At 51.4% G+C, this 12,541-nt stretch overlaps 1 protein-coding gene across 2 annotated transcripts in view; it reads left to right on the top strand.

Moving 5' to 3' along the window:
* Positions 1-12,445, top strand: part of FAM193B (family with sequence similarity 193 member B) — a 34,871-nt gene extending 22,426 nt beyond the window's left edge. Inside the window, exons 5-10 of one of the 2 annotated variants that reach the window (XM_080672469.1) lie at positions 1,324-1,525; positions 2,415-2,654; positions 9,025-10,048; positions 10,182-10,257; positions 11,068-11,165; positions 12,057-12,445. In XM_080672469.1, coding sequence (XP_080528595.1) covers positions 1,324-1,525; positions 2,415-2,654; positions 9,025-10,048; positions 10,182-10,257; positions 11,068-11,164 — 1,639 coding nt within the window. In that variant the 3' untranslated portion in view covers position 11,165; positions 12,057-12,445. The remainder of the gene's footprint in view (positions 1-1,323; positions 1,526-2,414; positions 2,655-9,024; positions 10,049-10,181; positions 10,258-11,067; positions 11,166-12,056) is intronic. The other variant, XM_080672470.1, reaches the window with a different exon arrangement.
* The last annotated feature ends 96 nt before the right edge of the window (positions 12,446-12,541 follow it).

The raw sequence follows: 12,541 nt of genomic DNA, 5'->3' as shown, positions 1-12,541 counted from the left end.
GAGAGGAAGGGAAAGGGAGATAGATCAATGATGAGAAAATCATTGATCAGCTGCCTCCTGCATGCCCCCTACTGGGGATCGAGCCCTCAACCTGAGTATGTGCCCTTGACCGGAATCGAACCCAGGACCCTTCAGTCCGCAGGCTGACACTCTATCCACTGAACCAAACTGGGTAGGGCTGGTTTTGGGTTTTTTAAGAAGGGTTTTTAATACACTGAAAAAGTGCTTTCCTAAAAGCTCTCCATAATGCCATGGCACCAATATTAGAGTGCTGATCTCTCCATATTCTCAGGGGTACTGAGCATTGTAATTTTGCTAATGTAGTAGCTGAAGAGTGATCAATTTGGATTAAGTTTCTCTAAGCACCTCTGATAATAGCTCATGCTCCTCCTTTTCCACCCGTGGGACTAACCTGCCCTGGAGCCAGGCCTCTTCCCGGCCCCTTGCCCTGCCCTTCCACCTGGCTCCCACTGCTGATGCCAGTCTGTATTATAAGATGCCCTGAAATCCAGAGTCAGCAGTGCAGTGGGAGAGCATGAACTTTGCGCACAGACACAGGCTGAGTCCTGGCCACTCCATGAGCAAAGCAGGGAAGCACTCTGAGCCTGTCTCCTCCACTGCAACACCTATTTTGCATGCCTTGGGCGGAGCGGGGAGGGGGGTTAGTTAGAAATAATATGTTGAATACAGTACCTGGCACAAACAAGTTCTTGGAGTCTATGGCCCACAAGGCCCATTTGCTTTCCTAACCTCGAGGCCCAATGGCTAAGGCAGCTTTGCCTACTGGTGCAGACTCGGGCATAAGATCTTGGAGAGTAAAAGGAGACTTACCCTGTTAACCTCCTTTGGATACTCCAGGGGAGCCATCAGCCCACTAATCTGTTCAGATTCCTACTTGCTGAGAACTTACTGTGTGCAAGACTGTTATGCTATACACTGGGACCCAAAAATAGAAGTGGTATAGTCCCTGCCTTTGGAGAGTGCACAGTTGATCTGTGAGACAAATAGATCGCTATAGTAAAGTGTGATAGATGGTAGGATGGAGACAGAGTGTGAGAGGGTCACATGGTGGGTGTGGTCAGGAGAGGCATTGGGGACCTTTCCAGAACAGTGCCATTGAGCTGGGCCCTGAGGAACAATGAGGGTGTTAGCCCTGTAATTATGAGGGGCATCGATGCAGCCTGACTGCCTTGACCTTCGTGGGATGAGGCAGCTTAAGGGCTGTTGGGATATTGATGGTGGGGCTGCTTCTCCAGGTCCCTGTTGTAGCCTGCTCCTGCCACGCCCTCTCTCACCTTTGGGCCTGTCTTTCTCCCCCATCAGCAGAGACCCCGGGTGCAAGGGGCACAAGTTTACACATAGTGGCCTGGCCTGTCAACTGCCCCAGCCCTGCGAGGCAGATGAGGGGCTAGGCGAGGAAGAGGACAGCAGCTCAGAGCGTAGCTCCTGCACCTCGTCCTCCACACACCAGAGAGATGGGAAGTTCTGTGACTGCTGCTACTGTGAGTTCTTCGGCCACAATGCGGTGAGTGAACCTGCTCATATATGAGAGGGCTAGGGGCCAGCCAAGGTGAGCCAGGGGAGTGCCTGCTCTCCCCAGAAACCCCTTGCTCAAGGGGATAGTAACCTCGCTGAGACCCTGTGAATCCTCGCACCTGTGTCTGCTCTCTTGATCCTTACAGCAAATTGGTGAGGTAGGGATTTTTAAACATTTTGCTAACTTTGCTATTTTCGTGGTTTCTCTTACGATGACTTTTTTTTTCCTTACGCAAAAGGAAAGGAAATGGCAGAGAGGAAAGCTATAATTCTGATGAGTTTGTGTATGGCATAATCACAGAGAAGTGAACACTTGTGCAATGAAGGTAGAATGGAAGCAAAGGCTCTCAGTCCCCCAAGTGTGAGAGCCAGCTATGGGACAGGCCATGTGCACAGATGGTGCCAGGAAGGAGGCACAGAGCAGAATACATGCTGTCTCAGGACAGGGGGAGGAAGCAGTTCAGAAGTCTTCTAAGGTGAAGAGGAAGGAGCCGCCAACTAGGAGAGAGCAGTTGAGAATAGAAGAAATGAAAGTAATTACATTGCTAGTCACCTTTCAGCTAGGTGTTATCCTCATTTTAGAGATGACAAAATTGAGGCTCATAAGACTCAGTGACCTGCCCAAGGTCATACATCTTCCAAGTGACAAAGCCTGGGCTCAAACCTGCTTTCCTGGCTCCCATGCCAGTGTGCTCCCAATGCTGTCACATATCTCCTACTCCCTCCTCCCGCCACCTGGCTGAGGTGAAGCCATTTGGCTTCTGTGGCTCTGGTAGAACAGTTGTCTCGCTTCTTACCACATGTTTGGTGCCAGCGGGTGGGAGTCCTATGGGCTTCCCAGGCCCAGGGTGTAATGTCAGCACCTCCCCCTCCCCCAGCCACCCGCTGCCCCGACGAGTCGGAATTATACCGAGATCCGAGAGAAGCTCCGTTCAAGGCTGACCAGGCGGAAAGAGGAGCTGCCCATGAAGGGGGGCGCCCTGGGCGGGATCCCTGGGGAGCCCGCCGTGGACCACCGAGATGTGGATGAGCTGCTGGAATTCATCAACAGCACGGAGCCCAAAGTCCCCAACAGCGCCAGGGCCGCCAAGCGGGCCCGGCACAAGCTGAAAAAGAAGGTGGGTGTGGGGGGGGAGCCCAGCTCTATCACTTCTTCTTCCCGAGGAATCCCTTGCCCCAACCCCCAGGACTTCTGGGGCATGAATGCTGCTGGCTGCCAAGGACCTTGGCATGGCTCACTGCTCTGGGAAGGTCTGAATGAGTTTGGGAGGCATCAGGGTCAGGGAGACTGGGGGCCAGTGACTGGAGGATAAACGAGTCCTGGCCTCAGAAGCAGCTTGCTGGATTCTTTCAAGCCCAGGACTTGCTTTAGTCAGTCAATCACTTAATCATTCAGCAAAAACGAAGCATTTGTTAAGTTCTTTCTCTGGAGAAGCCTGGTCCAGTGGAGAGACTGACAAAAAACTTGGCGAGCACATTAGTGTGTGACACATACTGGGATGAGGGAAGCCCCCCATCCTGCTTGGGCTTGCTGGAAATGGCCATACCAAGAGGCTGACTCTGGAACTGAGTCACAGGGAGTGAATACAAACTCATTAGGAGGGCCCTCTTGGCAGCGGGCATAACACTTTCACAGCAGTAGTGCAGCCAGGGCTCAAACAGGAGAGGAAGGACAGACAGTGGAGGTGAGGAAGGGCCTACAAGGCTTGATCCTGCAGCTGAGGGGGAGTCACTGGAGGGCTTTAATCAAAGAACTGTTGGTCGATTCTGTGTTCCAAGATTATTGTGTGGCAATATGGAAGATAGCCTGTTGAAGTGATACTCCAGATCAGAAAGCCGAGAGCCAGAGTACAGATGATTGATGGTGGGACTGGACGAGAGGTGTATTTTCAGAGGAATCAGAAGTGACAGGCTTTGGTGATTTGATTACAAGACAGAGAGATAAAGGAGTTAGGGATGTTTCCCAAGTGTTTGCTTAGGTGACTGGTAGAATGGTGTGCCTTTCATTGAGCAAGGATGGGATTGGCAGAAGACAGGAATTCAGCTGGGGCATGTTACCTCAGAGGTTCTCACGAGACATCTAAGTGGAGATGGAGGTGTGGGGCTGGAAGTTGCCAATGTGGACATATAATTGAAGCCATGGGAATGACCTGAGGCCAGTGAGTTTTTCCCGGGCAGCCCTGATTCCAGGCGAGCCCTAGGGCTTGATGGCTGGTCCCCTGCCGCCTCATTACCTTTTTGCCTGCCTACTCCCGGCTGCATCTGCACAGTGCCATACTTGAGAACCCAGCAGCCGAGGAGATTGGGTTTGACAACCAGCTGGCTCCAGGTTCTGGGTGGTCAAACAGCCCTGGTATTCTGGAAAGCAACAGTGGTTCTCCATCTTTTTCCAACCCAAAGGACAAACCAGGACCTTTGTCCTGCACCCTGAAGCGGGGTCCCACCATTGCCTTCAGAATGTGGTCAGTACTTTCTCCCTCCTATCCAGCATTGCCCGGCCAGAAGTGTCCTGTGGGCAGCCCGGCCTCTTTGACATTTCCTGGCCTCTTAAGGCAGTTAGGTATCAGTGGGCACAGTTTGCAGTTCCTAGACTTAGTGTGCTTTTCATAAATTCGTGTGCCACACATTCTTTTTCCTTCGCTAATAATGCTCTCTTCTCTCCTCTGACAACTTCCTTCCAAGCTCAGTTCAGATGTCTCCTCTCTTGCAGCCTTGCTCAGGTAACTTCTCCCACTGCATTCCTGCTACACCTTGCATATCTCTCTAGTCTGCCATTTATCACACACTAGTCACTTACTCAAAAACTCACTGCACAGTAGAGACCAGGATACAGTGGAAGCAGCCAATTGCAATGCCATGTGATAGGCCATCATGGTCATTATCTTTTTATATGTGAGCCTCCTCCCCATGTCCTTCCACCTATCTCCTAGCCTTACAACCTGGCTATTCACCGAAAACACAGCTTTCCCTAGTAGTCATCCAACAGAGTGCTCATTCTGTCCCGCCATGGCAGACAAATAAAGCCAAGTGAGTTTCTGCCTCCTTAGATCATTTCCAGACCATGAATCTCTCCCCTGCTCCTTTGGAACTGACCCCTGCCTTTGTCATCTGCATCTCCCAGCCACTCCTCTTTATCCACTGAAGACTGTCACCTACCCCATTCTCCTCTTTCCAGGTGAGATCATTTACTCACTCTCTTACCAATACTCTCAATTCCTTGTCCCATTGCCCTTCCATTAACATTCACTCAGAAAAACCGCAGCCGTGGGTTTGAACCCAATCCATCTCTTTCCTTCTGTACTCAAGGAGAGCACTGACTCGAATCTATCTGTGGCACCAGGGCTGCATGGTCTCCCACTTGCCTGAGCCCCTACATTGCCTAGCAGGCCTCTGGTTTTCTTACTTCTGATCACTTCATTCATCACAGCCCCTTTATCAGACCTCCATTCTTCTCTAACTTCCAGGTTTTCCCCACCCACATCTTATTTTTTGGCAAATAACCTTATTTCCTGTTTCACCAAGGCCAGTGGACAGGCATGCTCTCAACATCTTACTGCCCCAGGGTAACTTATAATGATGATGAGTTACCCTTTTTCCTAGCTAAGGCCCATGCAGTCCTTTCTTGCCTCTTCAGGCTACCATCGACTTCCTGTCCTGTGCCTGCAGCCTCTCCTTTGGGCTCTTTCCCATCAGCATTCTGCTGTGCCCAGTATTCTTCTTTTTTTTTTTTGGTATAGCAAAGGTGGAAATTTATTGAAGAACAAGTACAGATTCCCACGTGGGGAATGGGAAAGAATCTCACAGCACAGACTCCCACATGGAGAAGGGGAAAGGGTCCCACAGAACAGACTCCCACGTGGGGAGGGAGAAGAGTCCCCCTAGTACTCCTTTTTGAAAGCAAACTGTTCCTTGAGCATACAGCCTATCTCACTCCATTCATCTCTTTCCTCTCATCATAGCCAAATCTCTTGAAAAATAGTCTCTGTGTTCACTGTCTTTACTTCTTCCATCTCACTACAGCCTCTTTTCCACCCCCACCCAACCAGAGAGCTACCAGTGACTTCTTTGTTGCCAAATAGTCATACTTTCCTGTTCCATCTTCTTTGTCCACTAGGCAGCGTCTCACATTTTGTGTTTGTTCTCCTCTTCAAACATTCTTTTCTTCGGCACCTCCATTCTCAGTTGAGGGGGTACAGGAAAGGACAACGGGAATGCCAAATTCACCACATTTGCCACCTTCCTCTCTACCCTCTTTTCTGTCTTCTTTGTGAGCTCCTCTTCTTCTGTCTGACCTTCCTGCTTGAGGACACATCCCTGGGAAAGAGAAGCCATCTAAATAGTGTTGCCTTCCTGTATGGTCTGGCCACTTATTTCCCCCCTGCACTTCACACTGATGTCCACTAGTGCTACCAGGCACCTCCTCACGGCATTCCACAGGTACTCAAACTCAGTACATCCAAAACAGCCTATCTTTCTCCAAGAGGCCTGCTCCTCCTCCTCCATTGTCTGTTTAGTTGGATGCACCACTCTCCACCCAGCTGCCTGAATCAGAACCTGGGTGCCATCTTGGGAGGAATGCCTTGTGGTGATCGAGAGCAGTGGGCCTTGGAATTGGACCTCAGTTTGAAACCTGGCTCTGCCACCCTTGCTGTATGACCTTGGGCAAATCACTTAACCTTCCAGCCTCAGTTTCTTCATCAATAAAATGAGAAGAACAGTAGAACCTAATTCAGATTATTGCGAGGATGAAATGGAGTGATGCACGGAAAAGGTTCAGCACAGTGAACAATTGGTCATTGTAGCCGCTGTGGCAGAAAGGTGGTTGTCAGGGTTGTTTTCGTGACTCATCTCATTCTCCCCACCCATCACTGAGAGTCCTGGCCATGCTACCTCCCAAGTAGCTCAAACCATCCACTTCTCTCCACCTGTGACCACTACTTAAAAATGGCTGAATGTGGCCGCAGGATCGAACCCAGACTCAAGCATGGCCTCCAGGACTCTTCAGGATCTAGCCCCTGCTTAGCTTGCCAGCTTCACCTCTGTCCTTTTGGCCTTCCTGCCCAGCTCCACCCTACCTACCCCCAAAAGAAATCTGGGCTCCAGCTGTACCTCTGAGTGGTTTGCACTCCCTAAAGATTTTGTGTTTTTCAGTTTCCCAGCCTTTCTGCTTGCCTTCTGTCTGGAAAGTGCTTGTCTCACTCCAGGATAACCCTTCTCACCTTCATGCTTAGGGAGATACTACTGCCCCTGGGAAGCATCCCCTGATGGCCCAGTCTGGTTCCTAGAACACCCTGTGCTTTTTTCCCCATAGCTCTTGTCACTGTTACTCAGAAAGTCACTGTCACTCAGAATTAAACAGCCTGTTTGCTGTGTGTCCATCTCTCCAAGCACATCAAGTCAACAAGCAGAGACTCTCTTCTGCACAACTGTATTCTCAGAGCCCAGTCTAGTGCCTCAGAGTCGATGGTCATGAAATGATTGTCAAATGGGACTGAAAAATACAAGAACTGCAGATCTCAGCTGGATGTGCTGTCTCAACTCTGCCACTTACTAGCCATGTAACCTTGAGCCAGTTCCTTATTCTTTCCAAAGTCAAGTGCCCTCATCTGTAAATTGAAGATAACGATGCAACAAGGGCAGTTGTGAGGATTAAATGAGACAACCTGTGAGCTCATGGTGTCCAGCAGAAAATGTGTTTCCCGCTTCTCACTACCAAATTGTATGCGGTTCCATATCACTCCCTCTACGCCAATTTTCAGACATCTTTGTTTAGCAGCAGAACTAACTCCTCTGAAAATGAAAAGGAACTCAGTTTCTTTTTTTTTTTCTTTTTATTGAATTTATTGGGGTGACACTGATTAACAAAATTATGTAGGTTTCAGGTGCTCAATTTCACAACACATAATCCTGTACACTGTATTGTGTGTTCACCACCTCAAGTCAAGTCTCTTTCCATCACCGTTTATCCCCTCTATATCCTCCTCTTTCTTCCTCACCCCCCTTCCCCAGAACTCAGTTTTTAACAAAAGCAAAGGTGTTCTGATGTAGGGCAGGAGTGAAGAGAAGGGCTTTCCAATCCTTTGTGCATCTCCCATGGCCTCAGCGCTCTGCCCATGGCCTTGAACTCCATGATACATACTGGAAACACTCCTCCAGGTTGAGCTACTCCCTCATTTGAGCACCACCGTTGTCAAGGTGTGCAGCTTTACTTGTGCCCAGGGAGAGGGACACACACCCTCTCAGGTGTCCTCATAGCAACCCTATTAAGTATAAGTAGGTCATTTTCCTCCCAAATTTATAAATGGGAATAATAAGGTTCAAAGAAAATAAGTGATTTGTCCAAGGTCCCACGGTTGTGGTCTTAGTTAGTTGTGGGGGTCAGTGTTCAAAAAAGATGAGAGAATAAATAAATAAATGTATGCCCGTTGGGGCACAGGGTCATCCTCTTTAAGTTGACTCTGAGGTGGTAGCATGTCCCCACTTTACTTTTTCTGCTTCTTCCCCTTCAGTCCCAAATCAACTGGAAATGTGTGAAATTGTGGAAGTCATTCAGCCCCTGGCACAATCCCGGTCCACCACCTTCCCATAAGCCTTTGACATCTGTCTCCTATCTTCTAGTAAAAGCCTCATTGGTTCTGCTGGTGCTTTGAGTTTGGGCAGAGAGGTGGGGTGAAAGCTCACATACTTTCCTTTTCATTCTCCAGATCTGGCTCTGTCAGCACTGATTGGCAGGGTCTAGCCTCCCTGAGCCCCCTGGGCCTCACCTGGGCAAAGGGGCTACTTTTACATCTTGCCCTAGGGGCCCCATGTGACTGTCCATTATATGCTGTGGGGCACACTTTAGGTGTGGTCTTGATTATTTGAGGCCAACTGAGCAGTGAGTGGCCTTCCTATGGAAGCTTGGCCCTCTTCAGTGGCACCTGTATACAGCATCGGGAGGGCACACATTCTTGACCACCCAAAGCAGTCTGATCTACTATGTCATTCTCACAGCCCCACATGTTCCTTCCTGAAAGATCCATATGATGGCATTGCTTTTTTCCCCTGCAACCTGCAGAATTGGAAGGAATGCCTCTATAACAGCTATCTTTATGTTCCTCACATCCGTCCTCATTTTGCACATGAGTCCACTGAGACTCAGCAAATAAGTGGATTGCTCAAGCTCCGGCCTGGAAGGCAAGATTCAGTGAACTATGTTCCTACCCCTTTGAGTCCAGCCTTCTTAGGCCCTAGGACTGACACTGGGGTTCTGGGTGAACAAGTTGTAAAAACCTTGCCCTCTGGGTCTAACTGCCTACACCCCCAGGATGTATACCTGTCTGATTGCACTTCACCTTTACTCCTGCAGGGTGGGAAAGCAGGCCAGGATTTCGAGGTCCTGCTTCTAGCCAATCAGTGGCAGAGCTGGGCCCCAGGCTGGTGTGTCAAGTGTCATGTTGTGCCTGGTAGCTGCCAGGCCCCTGCTGAAACTGCTTCTTGTATTGGCAGGAAAAGGAGAAAGCCCAGTTGGCAGCAGAATCTCTAAAGCAGGTGAATCGTGGTGTTTCTGGAAGCCAGGAGCTGAGGCCTGCCAGGGAGAGGTTTTTGGAGTGGCCTGACCAGGAGCTGGATCGGGTCAACAGCTTCCTGAGCAGCCGTCTGCAGGAGATCAAGAACACTGTCAAGGACTCTATCCGTGCCAGCTTCAGTGTGTGTGAGCTCAGCATGGACAGCAATGGCTTCTCTAAGGAGAGGGCTGCTGAGCCAGAGACCCAGAGTCTACCCCCCTTGAACCTCAATGGCTCCTCAGGGCACCGGCCTGACATCAACCTTGACCTGTCCCCTTTGACTTTGGGCTCCCCTCAGAACCACATGTTACAAGCTCCAAGCGAGTCAGCCCCACCATGGGCAGAAATGAGAAGCCCCCAACCACTATGGACAGAGGTGAGGGGCCCTCCTCCTGGTATCATCCCGGAGAATGGGCTAGTGAGGAGACTCAACACCGTGCCCAACCTGTCCCGGGTGATCTGGGTCAAAACACCCAAGCCAGGCAACACCAGCTCTGAGGAGCCAAACCCAAAGGAAGTCCTTAGTAGCAAGCAGGAGCTGCCTGACCCTGTGGCCTCAGGTGGGAAGCCGCGGAAAGGCAAGAGACAGGGTGGTCAGGCTAAGAAGAGTGAGGCGACTTCAGGCCCCAGGTCCTCAGCCAGCCTGGAGGCTCCCGGTGCTAAGGGCCAGACCTTCAGCCCCAAGCAGCCAGGCAAGACCCTGGAACCTCCCAAAGTGGGCTGCTGTGTTGAGGCTGGAGAGGGGAGCCCAGGAAACCGGCCAGAACCAGACTGGGCTACCAGCCCAAAAGCTGACAAGGAGAAGGGCAGCTCTTGGCGAAACTGGCCAGGTGAGGCCAAGGCACGGCCTCTGCAACAGGAGTTTGTGCAGCCCTCAGGCCCAGCAAGGCCACAGAGCTTGCCGCAGGGCAAGGGCCGCAGCCGCCGGAGCCGCAACAAGCAGGAAAAGTCAGCCGCCTCCTTGGGTGAGTGCACCAGGAAGAGTGGCTGGCCCCCACCCTGCCAGCCCACGGGGTGGAGGGCAGTCCTCGTGTGTGGGCAGCACTGACCCAGAGGCCTGGCTGTGGGCACTGAGCCCTCCTGGCTGTGTCTTCCTAGACGATGTGTTCCTGCCCAAGGACATGGATGGGGTGGAGATGGATGAGACTGACCGGGAGGTGGAATACTTCAAGAGGTAGGTATGGGGCCGCCTGCTGTCCCGCCCGCACCCAGGCCTTTAAGAAAGGGCCTCCCTCAGCCCTGAGCCCTGGGATGGAGAGCTTCTCCAGCCCTCCTGGCTTTCCCCACAGTCTCCACACTAAAGAAGCCACCTGGCAGGATGGGGTATCTGGCAAGGTGCAAGGGACTGAATGAAGAAGGTGTGCGTGTCAGACCCCAAGAACCAGGCCTTTTTCCGGCTTAATTCACTTTGTTCACTTGTACTTCCTCTACTCTGCCTGGACTGAGCTCTGGGGCAGAGGTGAATCAAACAGTCTAGGTGGGGAGAGCGTAAACCCACCATCTGGCAATAAGTGCTGCTACAGGAGTGAGTGGTGGGGGCAGCCAGAGCAGCCCTCCCAGAAGAGGTGATAACCAAGCTGAAACTTGAGGAATAGGAATGAGTGGGCCAAGGAAAACAAGGGTATTTGTGACAGTGGAGTCAGCACATACAGAGATTTGAGGGTGAAAGAAATATGTCCTTAGGGGAATGGAAGGCAGCCCAGCATAGCTAGAGTAAAATACAGGGTGAGGAGGGCGTCATATACTAAGGCAGTGTCAACTCTCTTCATATCTTGTCCCCTGGGCTTGGGGGTGCTCCATCCTGATAGCCCCCCAGCCAGCACAACTACCATACCTGCAAGACCCCAACGCCCAGGAGCTGGAGAGGTTGTGCAGAGCTGACCTCGCTGCTTTAGTGACCAGAACACGCGGGTCTAGGAGAGGGGTTCAGTAGGCAGGGGATCTTTGATTGTGCTTCTTCTGTGTCATCCCCCAAACCTGACAGATTCTGTTTGGATTCTGCAAAGCAAACACGTCAGAAAGTTGCTGTGAATTGGACCAACTTCAGCCTCAAGAAAACCACTCCCAGCACAGCTCAGTGAGGTATACAAACCCCCAAGTGTCGCGTGCACCCTCTCCCGATGCTCTGCCAGCTTCTGTCACTACCAGAACATTTCATGCTCTGAGGCACAGGGAATTGGACTGGAGGCTTGGTATCCTGGCCCCTGCACCTCCACAGTGACAGCCCAGCGGGCTATGCTCTCCAGAGGCACAAGCCCTGTCTATTCTGCAACCATTTATCCCTAGGACTCTGTCCTTACATTGCTCCTCCCTGGGCCAGGCCCTCCTGTGAGATCTCTTTCCCAAGACAAAAGATGCTCCCTCCCCCCATTTCCTTTGACCTTTATCCTCCAGAGCAGGAGTCTGAGCTCAGGCAGCGTCTCCCCTGCCTGTACCCACGAGAGCACATGCCAGAGCACTTGCTCCACATTGGCCTGGGGCAGTGGTTGGCAAACTGCGGCTCGCGAGCCACATGCGGCTCTTTGGCCCCTTGAGTGTGGCTCTTCCACAAAATACCACGTGCGGGCGCACACGTACAGTGCGATTGAAACTTCATGGCCCATGCGCAGAAGTCGGTTTTCCGCTCTCAAAAGAAATTTCAATCGTTGTACTGTTGATATTTGGCTCTGTTGACTAATGAGTTTGCCGACCACTGGCCTGGGGGAAGGGTGTGCTGCCTGCCACAGAGGGCCATGAGCTCCTTAGGATGGTCCCACATTCCTTGAGATCTAGGATGACATTTCACATGTTGATGAACAGAACTGGGGCTCTGTTTCCTGGCAGGGTTTTAATTTTCTTCCTCTGCTAGAGGTGATTGAAGTCTGTGGGAGCAAAAGTAGGAGGCAACTGTTCCTCCCTCCATCTTGGATCCATGGCATGGTGGCATGGGAAGGCCATTACTCACCATGTTGTCATGCTCTTCTGTTTTCTCAGCCCCTGCTGGGTCCAGCTTCTTCAGGTGTCCTGAGACCCCCAACTGCCAGCTGAAGGTCTACAGTTCCTTCTTCCTCCATATCCCCATCCACCTGCCCAAGATCCTCCTTGCTCCCCACCATCCTGGACCAACCAAAAGCTGAGCGGATGCCCTGCCGGGCTGGGGCCCCTCAGGACCTCCACAGAGCCGCCTCCTGGTGCTATGCAGCCTCCATATTCAGAGCCCGGAGGCTGGGCTGGCCTGTGGGTCAGGGGCTGATGGTACTGCTGGCCCAACACTGCTCTTTTTGTGTTTGGTTTTTTTGTTTTTGTTTGTTTGTGGTTGTTTTTTAATTCCTTTTGATACTGTGAAGATCTTTCCTGCCGAAAGATAAAACATTTGGACACAGAATCGGTGTGTTGGTCTTTTGCTAGACTGGGTCAGGGGTGAGGTGAGGGATGTAATTAGAAGCATGGGGTCTGCCTTAGTCACTAAGCATGTTAGG

The sequence above is a fragment of the Plecotus auritus genome (assembly GCF_963455305.1).
Source record: "Plecotus auritus genome assembly, chromosome: 6".
Lineage (NCBI taxonomy): Eukaryota > Metazoa > Chordata > Mammalia > Chiroptera > Vespertilionidae > Plecotus > Plecotus auritus.
This window is presented reverse-complemented; position numbering and strand designations above follow the sequence as displayed.